Source organism: Convolutriloba macropyga, chromosome 7 (genome assembly GCF_964194025.1).
Source record: "Convolutriloba macropyga chromosome 7, txConMacr16.3, whole genome shotgun sequence".
Classification (NCBI taxonomy): Eukaryota; Metazoa; Xenacoelomorpha; order Acoela; family Convolutidae; genus Convolutriloba; species Convolutriloba macropyga.
In genome coordinates this window covers 33629384-33652419 of record NC_134474.1, presented here as the reverse complement: position 1 = coordinate 33652419, position 23036 = coordinate 33629384, and the positions used below count along the sequence as shown (strand labels likewise).

Here is a 23036-nt window from a genome sequence, read left to right as displayed (position 1 = left end):
GGTTTTTCTTTGATTGTTTCAAGACAACTTTTAGTGATTCACATACACAATAAGCTTATACACGCTAAAATTTGCAGTTAATGTAATACGGTTCATGCATTTTTCTAATGAGTAATTTGCTATATAAAATTACATATATTTTAGTCGGGATCATAAGTGGCATTTGGCTCAATCCATACGTGATTTTTGAAGAAACCTCCCAAGGGTATGAATAAACTTAAACCATTATTTCATTCTATTTCTAATTCAAGAAAACCTTGAGCAGTTACTCTTTCAGGGCATTTGTTTTGTTTACTCCGTTTATTAATTGTTTCCCTGAATTTTTTTTCGGCTGACGCGGCCTCTGAATGCAAAATTAAGAATTTAGTATCAAAATAATGCTTCAATATTTCTTTTTTCCATGACCTCTCTTATTTATCTACAATTTATCCTTGGGAATTATCAATGTCCAGAGCTTACTTCTCGTTTAATACCAAGCCTGGCAACTTACCAAAGATTTGCAAAATTTTGATATTTTTCTGCGGGAACTTTGCAAAAATGTCTTCAGATTGCTTTCAAATCTTTTGAACCAAAATTTTGCCATCATGTTTTGATGGTGTCTCATTTATTTGGCCTGATTTCAGAAATTGAAATTGTTAAATTTCACTGGTACTATTGTCTTTATTGGGTTTCATATCCCCAGTTCATTTCGTAAAAAGATGAGCCAAAACATGGATGCGCGTGGTCAGCTATGTGGGACCGCACGTTGCCGAGCCACCTGTGTTCACTTTTTGTTCAGGACATCAGTTTAACGTTCAAGACTTAGCAGTTTAATGTGAGAATATATTTGTTACTTTTGTATTATAATTTCAGCTAATCAACTTTTGTTGATACAAATGTGTGATATCACTGTAAACTAAGTTTTTTTCTAACCAACATGTTTATTCCAGATACGGACGGTAAATAAAGTTTCAAATATTATTTCTGCTTCTCCTTGAAGTTATCATGATCTATCTTTGTTCTTCGTAATGCATAGTTGCAAACCAATAGATTTTACAGTTAGCTGAGAGACCCATCCGCTTATGATATGATTTGATTAACTTGTCATGACGTCATTGCTTCCTAATGATACAAAAGCGTATGATATCAACCGCAGTAAGTTTTTTCTGCAGGGTGAAATGAAAAAGGGAAATTTAGATCGTATCAAAGTTTGATCTCATTGTCAACTTTTTTTCATACCCTACGCTGATTTCTATCCTTGATGTGTTAAATGAATTTTAGATACTTTAATAGGGTCTCTGCAATATTCTAGTAGTTCTAAATTTAAGTATTAATTTCTAAACGTTTCTCAAGAAAAACTTTATCTTTAAGATATGGCATTTTTTTAAAAGCAAGCAAGTTTATCGGATTTGATCTCCGATTTCAGTGACCGAGTCGATGACGATGTCTGGCGATTCCTACTCACCGGAGGCGTTGCCTTGGACAACCCACATCCGAACCCGGCTGCTGAGTGGCTATCGGACAAGTCTTGGGGTGAGATTGTTCGCGCCTCAAACCTGCAAAACCTAGTGGGGCTAATGGACGATCTGAACAAACAGCCGGACGAATGGAAGAAGTTTTACGATGACGTCACTCCTCATATAGCCAGCTATCCCGGCAAATGGAACTCATTGCGTGGTCTGGACCGGATGGTTGTATTGAGGTGTTTCAGACCGGACAAGATTGTCCCGGCTGTACAGGTAGGTACTCACTCTACTTTCTGATAGCTGTCTGATTGTTGCAAAAATTTTGGTACCGTTTTTTTGTTATTGCCACTTTAGTCGATGTGTCTCATTCACACGCCACACCCATGAATTCATGCCATTTTTACTCATAATTTATTGCCATGTAATTGTTCCTAATTGAAAAGTGGGACGGATGTGGAGGAGGGGAGAAGGGAGGGTTATAGGGAGCTAAAACAGAAGATCAGATTTGCGTCCCTATAAGAGCTTTCTGGGGCATAAATCATATAATCTGGTATCCGTATGTGGAATAAAAAATTTTTATTTGCGGAGAAGTTACGTTCTCCTGCATCGATAGAAATTTTTAATAATAGATAACTGAAACTACTACGTTTAAATTCTGTTAAGAGAATCTGATTTCGGATCTTTTCAACAATTGCCCCCCCCCCCCTGGTACCTAGTAGAGAATTGCCACCCCGTTTGTGCTATACTTTACCACAATATTACCTGACCTACAGTTTAGATAGCCGAATATCAGTTTAAGCTCAATTCCGGACCGATGTTCACGGCCATGCCTCACATGCGCTGTGGAATGTAATCCGGAAATGGCGGGTCGGTTATTGCGGCAAAGCCGCGACGCGCGCGAAGCGTGCCCACCGACCCGCCAGTCGGAATTTTTTTTCGCTTTGTATTCGAATCCGGATAATTGCCCTAGCATGGCGCATTTTATTCTATCCAGTTTAACACAGTGTTATACTACGAAACAAAAAGTCAAAAAAAGTCATCCTCGGCGGGATTCGAACCCGCGACCTCTGGATTAGAAGTCCAGCGCGCTATCCACTGCGCTACGAGGACTTGTCAGATAGAGTAAAGCTGGGTTTGAGAAGCCTACAGTTTTTCAACCCCTGTTTGCAAATCTTATCTCATGCTGAACGCTGTTCTACAGGAGTTCATATCGGAGTACCAAGGCAAGCAATTCATAGAGCCGCCAACATTCGACTTGGCGGGAACCTTCTTGGACTCAAACTGTTGTTCCCCTCTCATTTTCGTGCTCTCCCCGGGAGCAGATCCAATGAATTCCCTACTCAAATTCGCAGCTGACAAGGGCCTCAAGGGAGAGGCAGTTCAGACCGTGTCACTTGGTCAAGGGCAGGTCAGTAGGAATTGTTTTTTTTAAACAATAGATTCGAACCCCAAATGTTTTTGAGTCTCTTCTGATTTTAAAAAAGCGGATCATAAATTAAGAGCGTTAAAAACAGTATGACTAATTTGTGATTGCTGCTATTTTAATTGTTACCACACAGTTAGGAACAACGTTCTATGACTACAGTTGAATAAAACGACTACTTCAGCTGGGACTGGGTCTGAATTTTCGTTAGAATTTTAAAGAAGCCGTTGAATTTGAAACTATGAAAACACATGAAAGCTGCAGTTCCACTTCTAAATGCATTACCATATTTCAATGAACAATGACTACCTTTTAATTCCTGTTATCATTCTTTTGTGTGTGATTTGTGTAGGGTCCAGTTGCTACAAAATACATAGAGAAGGCGTTGGTGGATGGTACGTGGGTGGTGCTGCAGAACTGCCACTTGGCCACTTCTTGGATGTCGACTCTGGAGAAGATCACGGAGGAGACCATCATCCCAGAGAACACACACTCTGACTTCAGACTCTGGCTCACCAGCTACCCCACTGACCAGTTCCCCGTGTCCATACTCCAAAATGGTTAGAAAGAAGGACAAATCTGTTTCTTCTCGGAAATTGTTATAAATACTATAAGACAATTAGATGAATCATACTTTAATCCTGAAGGAGACAAACAGATATATGATGTGAACAAGCGAATGTGTAAATTGAAAGTAGTAACGGCTTGTATAGTTTAGGGTATTAAACATTAATTATAGATGGCTGTATTCTAAGGGGGAAGGGCCGGAGGGAAACAGATTTATTGATGAGATTCAAGACTGAAAACTGCTCCCTTCTCCACTAACTCAACTTTTACTAATTCGATTACGTGAACCTTACCCTCGTTTACGCCCCTTACGCACTCAATAACGTGCTTTATAGTAACATATAACAGCAATTTGGCACGGGTGGGGGGGGGGGGGGATCAACCGGACGATGGCATGCGAGCGCTCGACGAATTTTTCAAATGACGCTTTTAAAGGTAGCAATGTAATCGATAGTTTATCATTTCAGGTGTGAAAATGACTAACGAACCTCCCAAAGGTCTGAGAGCGAACTTGATCAGGTCGTACAAGAATGACCCCATCTCTGACCCTGCATTCTTCGATGGATGCAACAAGCCAGAGTACTGGCACAAAATTCTGTTCGGTCTGTGTTTCTTCCATGCTGTTGCCCAGGAGAGAAGGAAGTTCGGTCCTCTTGGATGGAACATTCCGTATGAGTTCAACGAGTCTGACTTGAGAATCAGTATGCGACAGTTGCAGGTGAAAATTACTCAATGCTTTCAACAATTTAAATACTTACCATTATAGCGCTGATTATAGTATGCAACGATGCGAGCTTTGTAGCTCTAAATCATCAAGTCTGAATTGACTACGCTCGTTTTTATGGACTACGCTTGAGCATTATACAGAAAGTGTCGGTTTGTTTTTAAGCCCAATAGAAAGTGTCTGTTAGTGCCAATGGAATCTCCAAACTAAACACTGATCTCATCAATTAAGATAGGAAATTCCGATTACACTTAAAGCTCGGTCATTTTTGTCGGTAATGATATGGAGTATGATTCCATGGCGGTTTGCAAATACTCGAAAGATGCAGCTCTAAGAAGTGCTCTCTGTGCTATGCATAATGCATAGCCCTCGAATGCCAGAACTGGCCTTTAAGGCTCATCTCTAGAACTTTCCACTTCGGCTTAGAATAATGTGACCCGCGCACTTAATTTTTTTGTTTCAAATGTAAATTTCTCAAGCGTTGATTGTATTTTTCATGACTACCGACAATTAAATGATTGTATTGTATGTATAGGCAAAAATTTCTGTTTGGTTGTCTTGGATATTCGGTTGTCTTGATGATGAATCTGGTTCTTAAATAGATGTTCCTGAATGACTACGATGAGCCACAGTGGGAGGCTCTCTCCTACCTGACTGGGGAGTGCAACTACGGAGGCAGAGTCACTGATGACAAAGATAGACGCCTCCTCATTTCTCTACTCGGCATATTCTACACTCCCGAGATAGTCAACCAGTCCAAACTGGCGTAAGAATCATTTCATACTGAGCTCTAGAACATACAAAATTTATGAACAAATCCTAAACCAGTTTGTACGTACAGTGTCAACGTTTAATTCAATTTTTATGACTATTTAAATGCAAAACTAGGTTTCAATCTGTATACTTCAGTGTGTTACAACAGTACGTTTAGATTGCGCCTTTGGATACACGATAATCAGAATTATGGATAGCCTATTTAGTTGTTCAGAATTGTTGCATTTGTGTTGCTGTAGGTTTTCCCAATCTGGTGTGTATTACTGTCCCGATGACAATGGACATCAGTCATTTGTTGACTACATCACAGATCTGCCCATCATCCCCAATCCAGAGGTATTCGGTCTCCATGACAACGCAGACATCACCAAAGATAACCAGGAGACACAACAGGTTACCATTAATTACTTGAATATTTTAAATACTCGCAGTGGTTTGAAATATTTTTTTAATAATTGCTCTCAATTAAAGTTTGCAACAATATTAGTCCTGCTGGTCTTTTCTGTGTGATTTTTGGTACTAACGACATTTTGTCTGATCGTTTTTTTTTCGTGTGACCTCCTCCAAGGCGGCATAAACGAACAGGAAAAGCCCGGAGTGCACCACCCCCCTCCCTCCCCCATCCCACATGCTCACCCCACCCACCCACCTCAATTAAGCTAAAGCTAACCTCCCTTAGCCGCAATTAGGTAATGAAGAAACCAACCGCCTGGCAGTCGTTTGAGACCAGTTCGCCCGACGTTAATCGGTTATGTTTATACATGTTTAATTGCTCTCAAACGAGTTTTGTAGCAATTATATTAGTCCTGTCTGTCTTTTTATGCGATTTTTTGCTTGACCGATTATTCGTCTGACGCTTTTGACTTTTCGTCCTCAAAAACATGATAAACAGAGAGCGCCTGGAGAGCATTAAGTTCTCTTAGAGCTTTTCAGCTCAAACTGTTTTGGAGACTAATACTTAAGGTGTGAAGGGCGGTTCTTAGAGGTTGAAGACCCCTCCACTGTTGAACCCCCCACTATTGCCACCCCCGCGCGCTATTACCCCCACCCCACTGTCCCCCCCCTGATCAGCCCTCAGTGCACCCCCACCGTTTCTAGCTACTGACGAACAACAGCTCGCTGAAAACACCCAAATTGATACTATTTTGCACAATTTTTTTCCAGCTTTTTGAAAATTTTTGATTTTTTTAGCCAAGGTGCCAAGAAACCTCCTCCAGATTATAATAATAGGTTACTGCATAGTTTCTAGTGGTACTGGAATGGCTTCAACATTTTAACATCCTGAATTTAAGCATTTTTTGTCAAAATGTGCAATTTTTTTCAATTTTTTTGACATTTATTTTTCCTTATACAGGTCTTTCCAGACCCAGGGGCCAGAAAACGTCTTAAGGGGTTTGATAATAAGTCACTGACAAATTTTTATGGGCCTTGGAGTGGTTTTTCAACTTTTTAATGTTAAATTTTTCAAATTTAAGCAATTTTTTAATAAAACTTGCCCAGGTGCCAAAAGTTTGTCGTTTTTTTAGGTTTTTCCGCCTCAAGAGCCAGGGCGCCTCCTCCGTGAATTGAAAATATTTTACTATATAATTCTTAGATGTATTGGAGTGTCTTGCAAGTTTTTAACATCACGAATTTTAACGTTTTTTTTTGACAATTTTTGCCATTTTTTGACATTTATAGTAATTATTCAGGTTTTTTTGTGCCTCAATGGTCAGAAAACCTTCGTTAGGGTTGACAATAATTTACTGGAAACCTTGTATGGGTCAAGAGTTAATTTTCAACTTTTGAATATGACAAATTTTTTCAATTTTTTTTTATAAAGTTGCATTTTTTTAGTTTTTATATTTTTTGTCATTTTATAGGTTTCTCTAACCTCCAGAGCCACGGAACTTCCTGTAGGGTTTGATAAAAATTTAACTGTATAGTTTATAGATGTAATGGAATGTTTTTCAAGATTTTAATATCACGTGGCGTTTTTTTCACTTGACTTGCAATTTTTTTCCTTTTCGCAATTAGTTTTGCCTTCAGTTTTTTTCAATATGATTTATTTACTAATAAGGGTAGAAAAAGTTGCAAAGTTGAATCCCATCATAGAAAATATTCCTAACTCTATTTATCTCTGTCTCGGTTGGGGTTCCTTTCCTTCTCGTTCACGTTTCATCTCTCGCACTCTCTCTCTCTCTCTCTCTCTCTGTCTCTCTCTTCTTGTTGATGCCACACTTCGGCTACTGTTATGTGGCTCAATGTCATTATCTCTGATCCTCACTAACCTTGAGTTATAGTTGACTTTTTTTTATCATAAATGACTTAACAGGCACTTTTAGAAAATCATTGTTATTGCTCTCAAAAGCAGTTTTTAGCAAATATAATAATGCTGTTTGCCTCTTTTATGCAATTTTTTGCCTGCGTGATTTTTCGTCTGACCCTTTGAGTTTCGTTTTCAGAAACGGGATAAAAGAGGTAGCGCCAAGTTTGCATAAAGTTCTCTTAGAGCCGTTCCGCCCACTAGTCTTCAAGTATGCGATTAACAGAAACTGTTTTGGAGACTTACATTTGTGATGCGAAAGGCTGTTCTTAGATTTTGATCCCACACCCCCACCCACCCACCGCCGCCACATCAGGCCCCCCGGTTCTACTTCTTTTCACCCCAATTTTTTTAACCCCCTATAATTTAACCCCTTATATAATCAAACCCTCAGTCATTTAAACCCGCAATTTATTCACCCCGAAATCGGTTTAACAACGAAATCTTTGATCTATTACGGCATCCAAAAGAACAATTAACAAAGCTAAAGTGCAAATGACTTAAATAACACAGAACTACTCACCTTCAATAGTGCGGCATTGAACAGCTTGAGTTTGTTTGAAATCAAAGAATAAAGACGAAACTGCTCTTTAGAACAATGCCTTTGATCGAAAAAGAACACTTGACGAGTCTGAGCTCTTTCAAGTTGCACTTTGATTTGAATCAAAAAAGTTCAAAAACTGTTCAAGTCAAGAAGACGGAAAAACCGGTACTTTTCAAATGAATGGGTGCAAGCTAAATTTTTAAACTGAGCAGGCATAAAATAGCAATTCAAAACGAAATTCAACCGTTTGTTTAACAGAATTCTCAGTGAAATCCCGATTGATATTTTTGCTAGGAGCTACGCTATTCAAGCTTCATGTCTAAATGTTGCAAAACTGTGTTCCCAATTAAGGGGTCCCATCATAGGGTTAACGCCCGGGATCAAATTCCCTAATGAGTTACGATATAAGGCTTCCATGTAACTCCCTTAGGACGCAAGGAGGGCGTCAATTCAAAAATATTAAGATGGATTTCAAATTTAAATTAACACAAAAACATAAACACAATAATATTCACAATAAATACACAACTAAGTCAAACTGTCACTAGCCCTGAAAAAATAAATTTCAGATTCATCTATGTTAATCTGCATCAAGTTTTGTTTTTTCCCTTTCAGTTTCTCATAATTCTTCGTCTTTGGGAATTTTTGCCTGGATGAGGCATTCAAAAAGTTTAGTTTTTGCACCGCAGCGTCTTTTTGTAAGTTAACCAAAAGTTTCCAAATTTCGGGATGGGGTCCATTGAACAAGGCTTGTATACCATAATGCCAGCCCTCAACAGCATTAGTTGTTCTGGCAATTCCCTCAATGGCTGCGTCTCTTTGATTCCAAATTTGTGGGGGAATGTGGTAGGACGGCTCAAAAGTGGACACTTGATATAATTTGATTGCAAATATAATCAAAGCACGTCTTTTTTCTCAATAACGAAGCTATCTAATTTCTGTTGATTCGCTATATTAGTTATTTCCTCGACAATCAATTCAAAAGATTTTTCTATTTCCTTATTTTTTTTTGAAAGCTAGAGCAGGAATCATTTTAAGCGCCATGTCTTTTTCATGATTTTCTGACACGAACTTTTTTTAGTCCAAGTTCTCCAATTTTTCTAACAAAATTTTGAGTCAAATGGAAATAACAGCCCGATAGCATTGAAGCTGCATGATGGTTTTGAAAGGCATTAATAGGGGCAATTTCAGAATCCAACAGAACGTTATCGGGCTTACAGTCTGGGGCAAATGTTTCTAAGGCATCAAGTAATCGGCTCTACGTTTTTTTCGCTTTGTTTGGAAGGAGGGCTTACAAACAAGCAGGAGCAATGCTGAGGTTATGTACATGAAGGCTGTAAATGTGATAGAAGTTTTCACCGTTTACGCGAATAAGTTGGTCACCTTGTGTAAAAGCGGAAACGTGGCACTTATAGCTTTGATATTTCGAGCAATTCCAGGCAGTGGTAAACTTATTTGTTCTTTTAACATAAAACTCATGGCCTTCTGCCACCAAGATTTCTTTGTTTTTTGAAGAAATAGTAAATTCATAGTCGGCAGTTATCATGCTGAATTCAAAATTCAACGAAACAAGAAATGTTCTTGAGTCCCATCCACTTTTCAATTGCTTTTAGTTGCTCCATTTAGAACTAGATGAGATAAATAATTCGCTAATTGTTATAGTTTTGCTTTAAACTATTGAGTTGTTAGTTCTACTATCCATGAATATACAGGTTAAAATTGGGTTGAAATGATTGAGGTGTGAAAAGTATGTTCAGACCTCAGTCATTTCACCCCGATTTTAATTTCCTTTAATTAGAATAAATAGAATTGATTGAGGCCTAGTTATCCTCAATTTTAGGAAGCCTAAAATCGGGGTGGAATAATATAGGGGTTCAATAATTGAGGTGTTAAATGATATAGGGGTTAAAATATAGGGGGTTAGAAGTATACGGGTGAAAAAACAGGACACCGGCCCCCCGATCCACTTTTGCACCCCTGCGTCGGTGCACACCCGCTGCGCTCCCCTTAAGCCCCTTCAATTAATCTAAAGCTAGCGTCACTAAACCGCGGCTAGCTACTGACAACGTCAACCGCTCGCCGGTCGTTTGAGAGCAATTCGCCCGACGTTAGTCGGTTATGTTTAATAAAAAAGAACGAATAGTTCATATTTTTGCAAAGATTGACATCTTGAAAGAATCTTGTAAGTTTTGAATTAACTTGCGCCTTTCTTGACAGATTTGAATTTGCTCATGGCTGGGACATGCATGGATTACTATTGTTCTGAAAGAGCAGCAATGCTCATGATGTGATCTTCATAATAATGGCCTTGATTTGGAAGTGGCGATTTCTCAACGATTATTTGAACTGACTATTTTGTTTTCATTTTTAAGTATTTTATGTTGATAGCAAGTTTGCATTAGTTAAAAAAGAATTGTGAATCAATTACGACCAAAATGAGAAGGGACAGTCAAATATGAGTTTTTTTGCTGATCGAGTCTATTGCTTCAGCTGTTTGACGGTGTGTTACTCACACTTCCCAGACAGACTGGTGGAAAGGGCAAGTCTCCTCAGGAACAGATCCAGGATCTCGCTCAGGACATCCTGACGAAGCTGCCTCCAAACTATGACATGGCTGAGGTGAGTCGATGGTCAATAATCATGAGTGAATTTGGATGATTTTTAATTCTAGATTTTGAATTTAGATGGCATCTAAATCCTATGGATTGTTTTAAGGTTAAATGCTTGCTTAAGATTTGACAGCAAAATTGCATCAGAAACGGATACCAATCAATTTACATTTCTGAGTTGAAAAATTATATTTAACAAACTGTGGTAGAAATTATGTCAATGATTATGGTGGTGGTGAATTTACTCAATTCTAATTATTTTTCTCGGCTACATGACAAAATACTCAATGCCAAAATACCCAATGTGCCAAAATACCCAATGCCATTACACCCAATTTCTTCCCTTTGATCTTTTCGATCATTAATCCGATTACAAATTAGCACTCAAATTTAAAAGCATGTTTTCTCGCAATTAAGTTGATAGTTTAATCCCATGTTCGGTTGTGATAGTTTCATATCAAGTCCCACGGGCCGCTGAGGCATGGCCAAATGCACTAATTAAATAATATGCTAAACAATCGTTCTGATAGTTTCAACGTTAGAATGAAATATTGGGTATATTTTGGGTATTTTGGCATTGGGTATTTTGTCCTGACACCATTTTTCTCATTGCGAGCAAGCGCCCCAACCAGATAAAGTGGACTATTTGGTGCATTTTATTTCTCTAGTTCCACAAAACGTATCTTAATACATGTAAAAAGGGCCTTACAATGTAGGATATGGCGACAAAGGAGCGATTATACTAATTGGTAATTATACGATGTCTTTGTCGCCAAATTCACAAATTAGCGCAATGTTAATTAAGGGTAGGGGCTGGCTCATAATGCTGGAATATAAATTATTTGAACGGTCTCTAATTCCGGAAATACGATTTTGAGACCCTTGGTCAAGTTTTAAAATAATAGAAATGAATGAAGCTTATTTTGAAGGTGCAGCATTGTTTTTAAATTGCAGTTTGATATGATCAGTTGATACAATATTATTCTCTCAGATTACATTATGCCAGCTACGTGTAAAATATGCAATGTCATCCTCCTGGTATGTTAACCTTATGTTATCGGATTTTATTTTTAGCGTGGTTACGTGAGTAAAGTTTCCTCATGACGAGTGTTCTCATGTTTGTGTTGTCATCAATTGAAATCAAACATTTTTGTATAAATATGATTTCTACAGTGTTTTTGAAATGTTTATAGTGAATTGGAACTGAATTATAGGATTGTTAATTGCTCTCTAATGAAGTTTGTGGCAACTATTTGTGTCCGTGTTGGTCTTATTACAGAGCTACGAGTACTCGTTGCTTTCTCTCGATTTATACGACTCGTAATATAAATGTTTCAATTTTTTCCTAGCCAAGTTATAAGTCTTATCCCTGGTGATTCAAAATTTCATACGTTACGAGATATGCAGTCCAATTGGAGGAATTTAAGCTATTTTTAATTTGACTTAAACCACGTCAATAACGCGGAAGACCAGTCTCAGATTAGCGAAGAACTAGACATTATCGTTAAAGAAATATCGTTTTTGTTACACATCTTCATGAACGGGCTGTAAAGAACGTAATGGCAGTCGGTTTTTGTTTTGTCCAACCTCATGTAATGAGGTGTAGGAACCCGATGCATGATTTTTTTTCTCTGTTCTTGTTCTATCAGGATTTTTTTGTTCTGTCGTTTTTGAAAGGTTATGTGCTGTATGTAGTTCAATATTATAGAAGAATACACATATAGTATTCCATGCATAATTTTCTTTGAGCTGTTTTGCTGTTTAGTGTTCGGCGAAAATTGTCAGATGTCTTGGTTGAATTACAACTGAAACAAAAAATATACTTTTTCAAAATTAACTTTAATACTGGCGCTTAAATCTATTTCCTTAGATAATTTAGGAATAATGAGATACCGCCAAAATCGATATCTGTTGGTCTGAGTGCCCATTAAACGAGAGGTTTTTGATGCTGATATTTTTTGGTCCCTTAATTAAAAAAAAATGAGCGGAAGAAATTTGGCCTTTTCAGTTCGTAGATTTTCATGATATATTCTCTCAGCTAAAAGAGAGCAATTCGCCCGTTTGAGAGCAATTCGCCCGACGTTAGTCGGTTATGTTTAATAAAAAAGAACGAATAGTTCATATTTTTGCAAAGATTGACATCTTGAAAGAATCTTGTAAGTTTTGAATTAACTTGCGCCATTCTTGACAGATTTGAATTTGCTCATGGCTGGGACATGCATGGATTACTATTGTTCTGAAAGAGCAGCAATGCTCATGATGTGATCTTCATAATAATGGCCTTGATTTGGAAGTGGCGATTTCTCAACGATTATTTGAACTGACTATTTTGTTTTCCTTTTTAAGTATTTTATGTTGATAGCAAGTTTGCATTAGTTAAAAAAGAATTGTGAATCAATTACGACCAAAATGAGAAGGGACAGTCAAATATGAGTTTTTTTTGCTGATCGAGTCTATTGCTTCAGCTGTTTGACGGTGTGTTACTCGCACTTCCCAGACAGACTGGTGGTCTGAGTGCCCATTAAACGAGAGGTTTTTGATGCTGATATTTTTTTGGTCCCTTAATTAAAAAAAATGAGCGGAAGAAATTTGGCCTTTTCACTTCGTAGATTTTCATGATATATTCTCTCAGCTAAAATTTAAATAAAAAACACTGAATTACCTGAGTATTTACAGAGTTGTGTAAAGTTCCAGGCAGTGCATTTTACGGTATTATGTCAAATGAGTATTTGTCACATTATTACAATATAAATATTTCAAAAGAGACAAAAACAACAAACAAAGAGAGCCTAAACTCGCCTTGCTTCAAAAGGTTTTTCCTTGCATTAAATATTTTAATAATTTTGTTTTACAGTCAACTAGTTCAATAAAATTGCTGCTACATGAATTTATGGTGTGATTCTGTTAGTGCTACATCAATGCTTAAAAAGTTAATTGGCATTGTTCAATGTAACGGATTTTATCCACGATAGGTTACGTAGAAGAAAATTTCAGGCAGGTTGAAGTTTTCAAATGACAACAAAGAGGCTCGGTAATTAGCGTTCGCAAATGATGTTCTGACTCCGCTCATCCACATTTTTGTGATTTAATTGTCTACAAAATTAGGGAGAGAAAGAAAACTTTCAAAAATAAACATACTGGTCGAAAACAATTGATAAATGAGTTTAAAAAAAATTAGAGAATGACATAATTGTCGAACGCCATTGAATCCTAAATTTTTCGAAAATAAGAGTTTTTGGAGTTTTGTTTTTCTGTTATGATCTTTTGCATAGTTCCAGTTGTATTCTTGCAATTTAAGGAAAATCAATGGAACTGCTGGATTTCCTTGAGTTTCTCAAATTTTATGAATGATTAGTATTTTATTTCGTCGAAAGGTTTTGTGCTGTATTTCAATATTATATACGAATTTGCATATAGTATATTTCAATTATGCTGAGAAATAAATTCTTTCCTTCTTTTCTTGTTCAGTTTGACGGATTTTCTATCTAGGATAGATTTCGTAGAAGATTATTTCAGGCCGGTTAAAATTTTAAAATGACACTTTTGGCAAAAAGAAGGCTCGGTAGTTTACGTTTACACATAAGGTCCAGACCTCGCTCATCCACATTGTTTGATTTAATTGTCCACCAAATAAGGAAGAAAACAAAAACTTACGAATAATATTCATACTGTTCGGAAATGATTGATCATTGAGTGAAAATATTTTAAACGCAAACCAACAAAAGATTTAAATAATGATCCCTTGGAGAGCAGATTATACGGGCCAACAATAAGACTACGTGGCAAGACAAACTACAAAAACGTTCATTATGGTCAAACTCATTGTCTTTTTGTCAAAGAAAATCGCCAATTACCGTAGCCAAAATAGCACACAAACCGTTAAGTTGACAAAAACAGAAATAAAAGGGGCGAAGTCATAGCATTAATCAGCTGAAATTACTAGATAGATTCATGTAACTCCTTAGGAAACCAATGGGCCGCTCATTAATGAGACAAAGAATTAAACGGAGCTGCCTTTAAAATCCTATGAGAGCTGCCATTGATGAAACCAGAAGACATAAAATAATAAAATCAATTAACCAAAGCAAGCGTTCCTTGTGACTAAACTCAATATCTTAAATTTTTAAAAAAAATGCATCAGGAAAAAACCAGACAACAATCAAAGTAGCTTTAGATAATTCATCGAATACAGATCTAAATAGCGTTAGAAAAATATCTTCTACTTCTTCAGTTTATGTGACCAGTCCGTAATGAGAATAGGTAAATAGCTAAGTCAATCAATTTCAAAGTCAATTACGTCATTAGCTATCATATCAATCATATCAACTGAAGTGCTTAAATAGATTTTTTTTATACCTCCATAGGAAATCAGTGATACAAGTCATTATCAAGATTATGTATTATAACTACAAAAGAGGCGACAAATACATCTATTAGTCAACGCAATTCAACCTTTGGAGAAAATGTTGTCGAAGCCGTTGAAACCATAAGCTATTCACACAAAACACTTCATCTCCAATTGTTCTTTTCTGCAAAGCCAATGGAAACCATTATTATGGTTGTATTGCGACGAGAAAAGAAACGGAAACTCAAAAATGGAAAAATATCCAGAATTATAAAATTTTTGTGAAGACTGACAGTACCACAGCCGTAAAACCATAATTGAATAAGACAGTCGCTCTATTTTTCCTCCACAAAGGACATGCAACTTATGTTCACAAAGGCTAAGATACAAGTTGACAGGAAAAAGCAATAAAGTGCAAAGAAATAAGTGTCAATGGGAACCATCATTAACGTTGTAATGTGACAAGAAAAGAAAGGTAACTCGAAGATGGGCGAATATCCAGAAATCTAAAATGTTTACAAAACTCAAAGTACCAGAGTCTTGAAACCATAATTGAAAAGTAGACCCACTCGGTTTTCGTCTACAAAACGGATCAAGCCTATGTTTAACAAAGCTATGCTACAAGTTGACAGCAATAAGAAATTATTGGCAAAGTCCAAAGTTCACTGTGGTTTTCCTGACACAAATTTATTCAAATTCCCAAGAGCCAATAGGTTTAAACTGAGAGCATTATGTAGGTTCACTTATACCATTTAAGCAGGCCACTTTGGTTTTTCTTCATTATACTGTCATGAGACTGCAAAACGAACGATACTGCAAAATCACAAGATTTAACTTAAATTTTACAAAAACATTTTGTTCGAGCAACAAAAACCATGAGCTTTGCTCTCAAAAAATAATTTAGAATCATTGGGCTGCAAACAACAAAAAGTTGTCAAAGTTTGACCTGTGACACCATTCTGATATGAGATTAGCATAGAAAAAAAACGAGGAATCACTAAAATACTTTCAAAAAAATCGCAACAATGCAATCAGAATTTTTGTTTGCTTGTTGGAAACCACGATGAGATCAAAAGTAGCCTTTATTTATTCTATGCGAGTCCAGTAATAAGAAGTAATTGTTCCTATTGTTACTAAAATAGATTAACTGACATCAATTATTTCCTAATTGATGTGACAATTTTTAAGATCTCTAATTTTGGAAAATTTGAACAATGTGCGCTAAAGGTTCAAATTTGGTGCGCTAAAGGTTTAAAAAATTAGCGAAAATGAGAGCTAAAACAGCCGAATCAAACATTTCAGCGACCCTTTTCTGTATTTAAAGGCAAGGTTAATAACAGAGGTTACGGAGGTTTAAAGAAATGTGACCTTGAGCCTAAATTCCGCTGTTTTTTATGCATATTTAGTTTTTGCTTAAATTTTGATCAATTTTTAACTGAACTGCCGAAAATTCCGCATTTTTGCTTTTTTTTTCATAATAAACAGCATCAAATATACCTATTTGGCCCTATTTGTCTAGTTTGACCCGTGGTACAGACAAAAAACTGCTGACAAAATCTTCATTTACTCAGATATTGGTGATTTCTACCTCCTGTTTCTCAGAAAGTTTTCTGGAAATAACATTTTTGCGGTCTTTCGCTAATGTAAACCGATATTTATAAAAAAACGCATAGTTTATTTTTGGATGTATTAAGATTTTCTTTGTGTATTTCTTAAGAACAATTGCGTTTTTAATAGCTGTGCAGCGATAGCCATGCCAGTTTGGTTCTCATCGTTGTGTTTTGCAATGAAAAAGGATTCAGGTTGTTTTTTGGGTCTATCTTCTTGAAACATTTTTTGCATTTCCTTCATCTCAATTAGAAGAAAATATTTTTTTCATTTAAAGGTTCAATTAATAGGAATTCCATTCATGCTCCAGCAAAGTCCAATGGAACAATATTGTGTTTTGTAAGTAAAGCTCATTGTTTTTATGGCTGCAACAAATTGCTTTCGTTAATTTCGAATGAATTCTTGAGATTTGCCTGAATTTGATGTTTGTTTTGGTAGTCTTATGACTCAGTTCAGGTATTCAAAGTTCAAAGGTCTACTTCAGTAATTCAGTGCCTAGGGAGCTCTTAAAGAAACTATCTAATGCCTTCAGTTGATACATAATGCCTGTCTGGCAATATAAGTCGATAAGTGTCCAAAATTCATAATTTCTTCTTGATTTCATAACTTTCTGGTGAAATTAGCTATTTCCCTAACCTTTGGTTTTGAAGGAGAAGAAGCAAGAGCAAGCACTGTTTTTTTCTAGTTCTGGAATTTTATAGTGCAAAAATAAATCGGATTGAAATGGGGTGATGTACGTATTTTTTGAAGTACTTTTGCCGTTTTTGTTTTTTTTTGTTAGTAACAGACAAGAATGATTTCAACTTTCAAATCAAGCCTCAATTATTGACCAGTCACGATTTCGTGCAATGGGAAACCAATGAATATACAAAACAATTCCAGCAAAAAGCATATAGTTTGCATGAAATAGTTCGCTTGAAATTGTTCTAGAAATTGTGAATCCTTTCCGTATTCAGTGTTAATGTGTTGTCTTTGGACTTAGTTTCACTAATGACACGTATAATGGGCTTCCATTTTTGTTTCAATCAAACTTTTTACTGTTTTTTAATTGAAAGCTGGCTGTTGTAATGTCTTAAGTTTTTTTAAAAAAATTGTTTTTAGAAGAATAATGTTTTTTTTTTCAGATTTGCCTCCTTTAATCTTGTTTCTGCAACCTTTAGTGCAGGATCATTCATGAGAGAGAGAACACTTTCATTCACAAGTTACATATAATGTAGTTTTAATTGCTGTTTTATTATTTCAATAATGTTTTTTTTGGCGTTGGTGCTAGGATTTTCGTATTTTTTTGTTTTGCTTGACGTCTTCCATTTTTGAGGGTTCTTTTTGCTGTCTTGTCCAATTATCATATTAATGGCACATCAACGAAGAGTCGCAGATCATCTTAATGACGTCAGAATAAAGTGCAGTTGGTTATATTCAATATTTTTTGTGAATATAGAGTGATCTTATAGGCTTCGACACCGTTTCCTCAAGAAATTGAGATGATTTTTTGATTTTTGTCTCTATTCGTTCTTTTTGTAGTCCTATTATATTCTGTATAATAATTGATCCCAATGGTTTTGTTTATATAAATCAAGCCATTGAATGATTCAGATAATTGGTTTCCTGACTTTGAACTTTATTCTTTTCAAAAAGTGTAAATGTATTTTCTATCTTTGCCCTTTTTGTTTTGTCTTCTTTTTAATTGTTCTCAATGAAGACAGGTTCCATTTGTTTTCTGGCAAAATGCAAGTCATTGGTTTTTTAGTTTACTTTTTATCTGATGCTATATTGACTTTTTAATTGTTTTTTTTTTCAGAAAGACATTGAGTGTTGGTCGTAAGTACTGCTTGTGGTTTTTATTTGATTTTGTTTTTTCGTGTTGTCTCTTACGCTCTTTAATGGCAATTATCATCGGCCCTCTACTGAGTTAATAATTCATTTGTATATTGATTTGGGCCAAGGCTAATGTTTAAATGGATAAACAATTATTTTTGAACAAAAAATGTTTTTTTGAAAGTTTTCTATCACTTCCTCATTTGGTGGACAATTAATTCAGAAAGACGTGGTTGAGTGAGGTCGGAACATTATGTGCGAACGCACTTTACCGAGCCCCCTTGTTGTGGTATTTCTGTTTAACAAAACAGGCCGTGATTCCGTTGGAATTTAAAGTTATTAATTTTTAGTGAAAAGAATTAAGAACAAAATTTGTGTCTGACTTTTTCAAAAGAAATGACAAGTTTTCTTACCTGTATTTTAGTTGTATACGATGAGTATTGGATGATTTGTTATTGAGTTTTTTCAATTTCTTTTTGGGGAGAACGTAGCGTTAACATTCTGTCACGTTTTTTATGTTAAAGGCTATCCGAACACAAACACGTCGCATCGACTACTACATCCGCTGGCATTCAACTTTTCTATTTGCTTTTAAGAAGCAGGTTTTGTTGAGAGAAACGTTTTGGAAAAGCGGAAAATTTAATGCTGCATCGTCAAGACTTTGAAAAAAATGCTGTCGAATTTTTGAGCAACAATTGCTTTTTCTTGTTTTCTCATCTTGTGTTTGTTGTAGAGCTTCACGATGAAGTGATTTTATTATTTCTCTTACTTGGATACATTTTAGACGTAACACTTGGATCTACGCTGCTGTCTCCTTGAATAAATGGCTATCATACTTAACAGGACGCTCGTTTGAGACTGTTCGCAGCACAGAATGTTACCACCTTCGTCTCAAATGTGAATTTGTAAAAAAAAAAAAAATTGTATGGGAAAATTGTTTTGACTATAGGTTTTACAAAACTCAACTTAAATCACTTTTTTAGCAACATTGATTACATTTTTCTTTAATGTGAAAACTGAAAAAAAATCACAACCCTCATTTTGACATAATTTTAAGATATTAAACTGCTTGCATTGTCAATTATTCTGCAACATAAAGCAGCTCCTCAGAAAGTTTAAGTTTAGCAAAAAAATTCGTCGCAAAGAGAATTTTTTTCTTATACAAATAGCGACTAATTCGGAAAATAAAAGTGAAGCGTTAAATCCAACAAATGGAGACAATTCATATATAGGTGACAAATCAAAGAAATATGAATTTGGAATTTTTGATAATTTTGCAACTGAAATACTGAATTGTCTTGCATTTTAATTACTTAGTCGTAAAGAACCCCTTAATAAACTGTTGGACTCTGTTGAACATTTTTTTCCTTCTTTCCTCAAGTGGTTGCCTTTTCTGTTGTTATAATTTTGAATGTACCCTAAGGAACCATTTCTGTTTTTTTATGTGATATTATCTCTAATGATAGAGGATTATAATTCATAATGAGGAAGAGTTATGATGTATAGCATAATATTTTGCAAAAATATACAAGACAAAATTCATACTTTTCTGTTTTTCGAAAAATTTCTTGATCTTATTTTCCTATTTTTTCAAAACTGAAAAAATGCTGGTGACATCTGCTCGTTTTTCGGTTTTCTGTTTTAAAAAAAATCAGTTTAACCAACCAAGTTCGAAAATCTCGTTAAGCCTCAGGAACAATAAACAGCGTATGGAATTGAAAAAAAAATATCGTTTTTCCTTCTTTTCCACCAAATTTTTTTCCTATTGTTTTGTTCTGAATTGTCCTATATTTGGCCTATTTTGTGAAAGTTCCATGAAACCATTTTCGACTGAAAAAATGGAATGTGAATTAGGTTGTTTGGGAATTAGTGCAGGTACCCTCAGAGTTATAGAATTAAGATATTAAATTAATTGAAAAACTTTTGATACTTCCCTTGATTAATTCATAATAATTGGTCCGACCCCTCTTAAGGGGGGGACTATATACTCAACTGGATTGTTCAGACAATTTTGACCGATCGATATATTTTTCACCCATCCAAAGTAGAATATGGAATTAAAAAGATTTTAGGATTTTTTTGAATTTCGGTTTCTAGAGCGAGTTGTGGTTTAACATTTTGTGAATATTAGACCGATTTGGTTTATTTTTGTTCACATTTTCCGGATTTTTTTCATAAAATTTCGTCAATTTTGCTAAAATATGTAAAAATTGTTAACGATAGTACTGTTGATTTTATTTTTAAAGGCAAAAAAGTATTGTTGACTTTTTTATTTAATTTATTTGGCTAAATATTTCAAATATCAGCCTGTTTCATCAAAAATTGCTCGAAATAAGCTTCTTTAGTACACTTTGATTAAATTTGCCGGATGTACACACCCACAAACAACCAGCACAATCTTCGTAAACTACAAGGAGAGCTATTTCTACTTCCACGTTCATTGAGAGTATTCTGGAATGAAAATTTTGCCGTTTTTTGCTAACTTTACTCTATGATTGTCAAAAACGCAGCATTTATTTTTGATCTTTTAACTAACAGTTTATCTAGATTTAAAACATTCGAAGCAATTGAGTGTTCTTAATTGACGAAAAGCAATAGTCAGGCTGGTTTTGGATAAAAAATAATTCGGATTGTAATCAGTCGGTTTTTTTTAAAAAAAAAAATTCGCTCTTCTTTATGTCAATTAAAGAAAGAACAATTCAAATTAAAGCTCAGTGATGATAGATCTAAATGTTTTCTTAAGCAGTTCCAAAATAATGTATCTAGTTTTTCATGCTAACAGTTATGGTCGTTTTCACTTTTACGAATGTTTGATTTCAAATAAACAATGGCTTATTGAACTTTGCCACTATTTTTCTCTTAATATGGTCAACTTGTAGCCTGTGTCAGCAAAGAAAGAATGCTCCTCTTCTTTCTATTGATCAAAAAATTAATATTTTTTGCGCGTTTAATTATGGTTTTCTGCCTTTGATATTACTAGTTTTCTCATTTTTTAAAAATTTTTATGCATTAGCCCATTTTTCACGTTTTTCTCTTGTTTTATCACATTATCAAAAGTTCCCATATTACGTTTTTGGCGTTCAAAATATGGCACAAGTGAACATATAGGAATCTTTAAAGGCATGGATTACGGTTTCAACGGCTTCAACACCCCTTTCTCGAAGAATTTAATTGAATTTTTTACATTTGTCTTTAGCTGTATTTTTTACGTTGTCTTATTTTTTCTATGAAAATTCCTGGATTTTGACAGGAATCTTTGGCTTTTTTATTGAAGAATAAATGAGCCTGTATTTTGATTTGTGTAGATAACTGATGGCTTTCATGACGTTGAAAACGTTTAACTTCGCATTTTTGTTCTTTTTGTCTGTTTGTTACGTAGTCTCCTATATTACAGGTCACATATGACATTGTTCTTGTCACGGAAAACTGCAAGTATACGAAATCTAAATTTCTGTTTAAAAGATTTTGTTTTGAAGTTACTGGCTTCGACAAACGTTTTTTTGCAAAAAAAGCTAGTTTTTGTCTAAATTTGGCGCTCTTTTTAGTTTCTTTGTAGCTAATGGTTTTCATGATTTTGAAAATAATTGTTTTCGAAATATACAAAAGTATTACTTAATTTTGACTTTTTTCTTTTTTTGTCAACTTAGTCCCTATTCTCATTAAAGAGAGATCGCGTGCCACATTATTGGTGTTCGGTGAAGGCTCAATTGAATATGTTATAAGGGGGGAAAATATACCTTTACGGCTTCGACAATGTTTTCTCTCAAGTTTTGATTGAATTTTTGTTGTCTCTATTTGTTGTTCTTTTTGTACCCTCATAAAAATTGATTGAAGACAGGTCTTACTGCCCTTCTATTGAGTTGTATGTGATCAAAAACATGTCGGAAGTTTTCAATTGCTATTTAATGGTTTTCATCACTTTGATACTAAATGTTTTTCAAAATTTATTTCAATTTTTTTGTTTTGCTGTTTTTGTTCTTTTTTTGTCTAATTGTTACCGAGCCTTATTATGGTGCGGTCCTTTTTTGTTGAATCATAAGTTGTTTTGTTTAGTTCCAGTTTTATCTGACGCTCTTTTGAACTTGCCAAAATTTCTGTATTTTTAAATGGACGTAAAGTTTTGGATGTAATTAATGTTTGTTGTTATTGTTGTTTGATTTTGTTGTTCGTCTTGATTTGCTTAATGGCTGATCTTATCAATCCAATGGGGCATTTTTTACTTCACTGATTTATTTGGGTTGGAGGCGATCTTGTTGTTCAACCACACTTTTTTTGAAGAATAGTTATGTTTTTGGGGGTTTTCTATCTCGTCCTAATTTGGTAGACCTTTATGCCAAAAATACGGATGAGCGAGGTTGGAACTTTATGTGCAAACGCAAATTAACGAGCCTCACTGTTATAGTAAAATTCTCATGCAATTGCTGTTGAATCTTTTAGTGTCTGATAAAAAGATCGTTATTTGCATGAAATGTAGTTTGTTTGAGAGGCCAGAAGCCATCAAAGGGAAAGACAAAATGTTTTAATTTTCGTTTTTCTTTTTTCTGTAGAAAACTTGTTTCTTTTGTTTGTTTTTGTACATAAGATGTATCCTGGTGTTAATATGGATACGGATTCAGCTGAATGAATAGAGAGGAACTAATGTTAAGGCTATATATAGTTTATCAACTTCATGTAAGCTTTCAAAGAAAAAGAAATTAATTGTTTTTCTTTAAAAGATTTTTTTTATCGCTGAGTAACTCCTTGATTCCGGTGTTACATCAAATTTCTTCTGTTTGAATCAAAATTCCATTGACATATGATAAAGCAAAAGCCTAAAATGGACACTAAGCGTTTTATCATATACATTAATTTCATTTACAAAATTACGTTTACATTAT

At 35.1% G+C, this 23036-nt stretch overlaps 1 protein-coding gene and 1 non-coding gene across 4 annotated transcripts in view; one reads left to right on the top strand and one right to left on the bottom strand.

Moving 5' to 3' along the window:
- The window catches only part of LOC142342798 (dynein axonemal heavy chain 3-like), a 160143-nt gene that overhangs the window by 125229 nt on the left and 11878 nt on the right, over nucleotides 1-23036 (top strand). For all 3 annotated transcript variants that reach the window (XM_075394375.1, XM_075394374.1, XM_075394376.1), the window contains 7 exons: nucleotides 1406-1718; nucleotides 2647-2853; nucleotides 3221-3428; nucleotides 3903-4153; nucleotides 4762-4925; nucleotides 5173-5326; nucleotides 10273-10401. In XM_075394375.1, the coding sequence (XP_075250490.1) occupies nucleotides 1406-1718; nucleotides 2647-2853; nucleotides 3221-3428; nucleotides 3903-4153; nucleotides 4762-4925; nucleotides 5173-5326; nucleotides 10273-10401 (1426 nt within the window). The remainder of the gene's footprint in view (nucleotides 1-1405; nucleotides 1719-2646; nucleotides 2854-3220; nucleotides 3429-3902; nucleotides 4154-4761; nucleotides 4926-5172; nucleotides 5327-10272; nucleotides 10402-23036) is intronic.
- On the bottom strand, nucleotides 2483-2555 carry Trnar-ucu (transfer RNA arginine (anticodon UCU)). Its single transcript has one exon. It is a non-coding gene; the product is annotated as a tRNA-Arg (tRNA).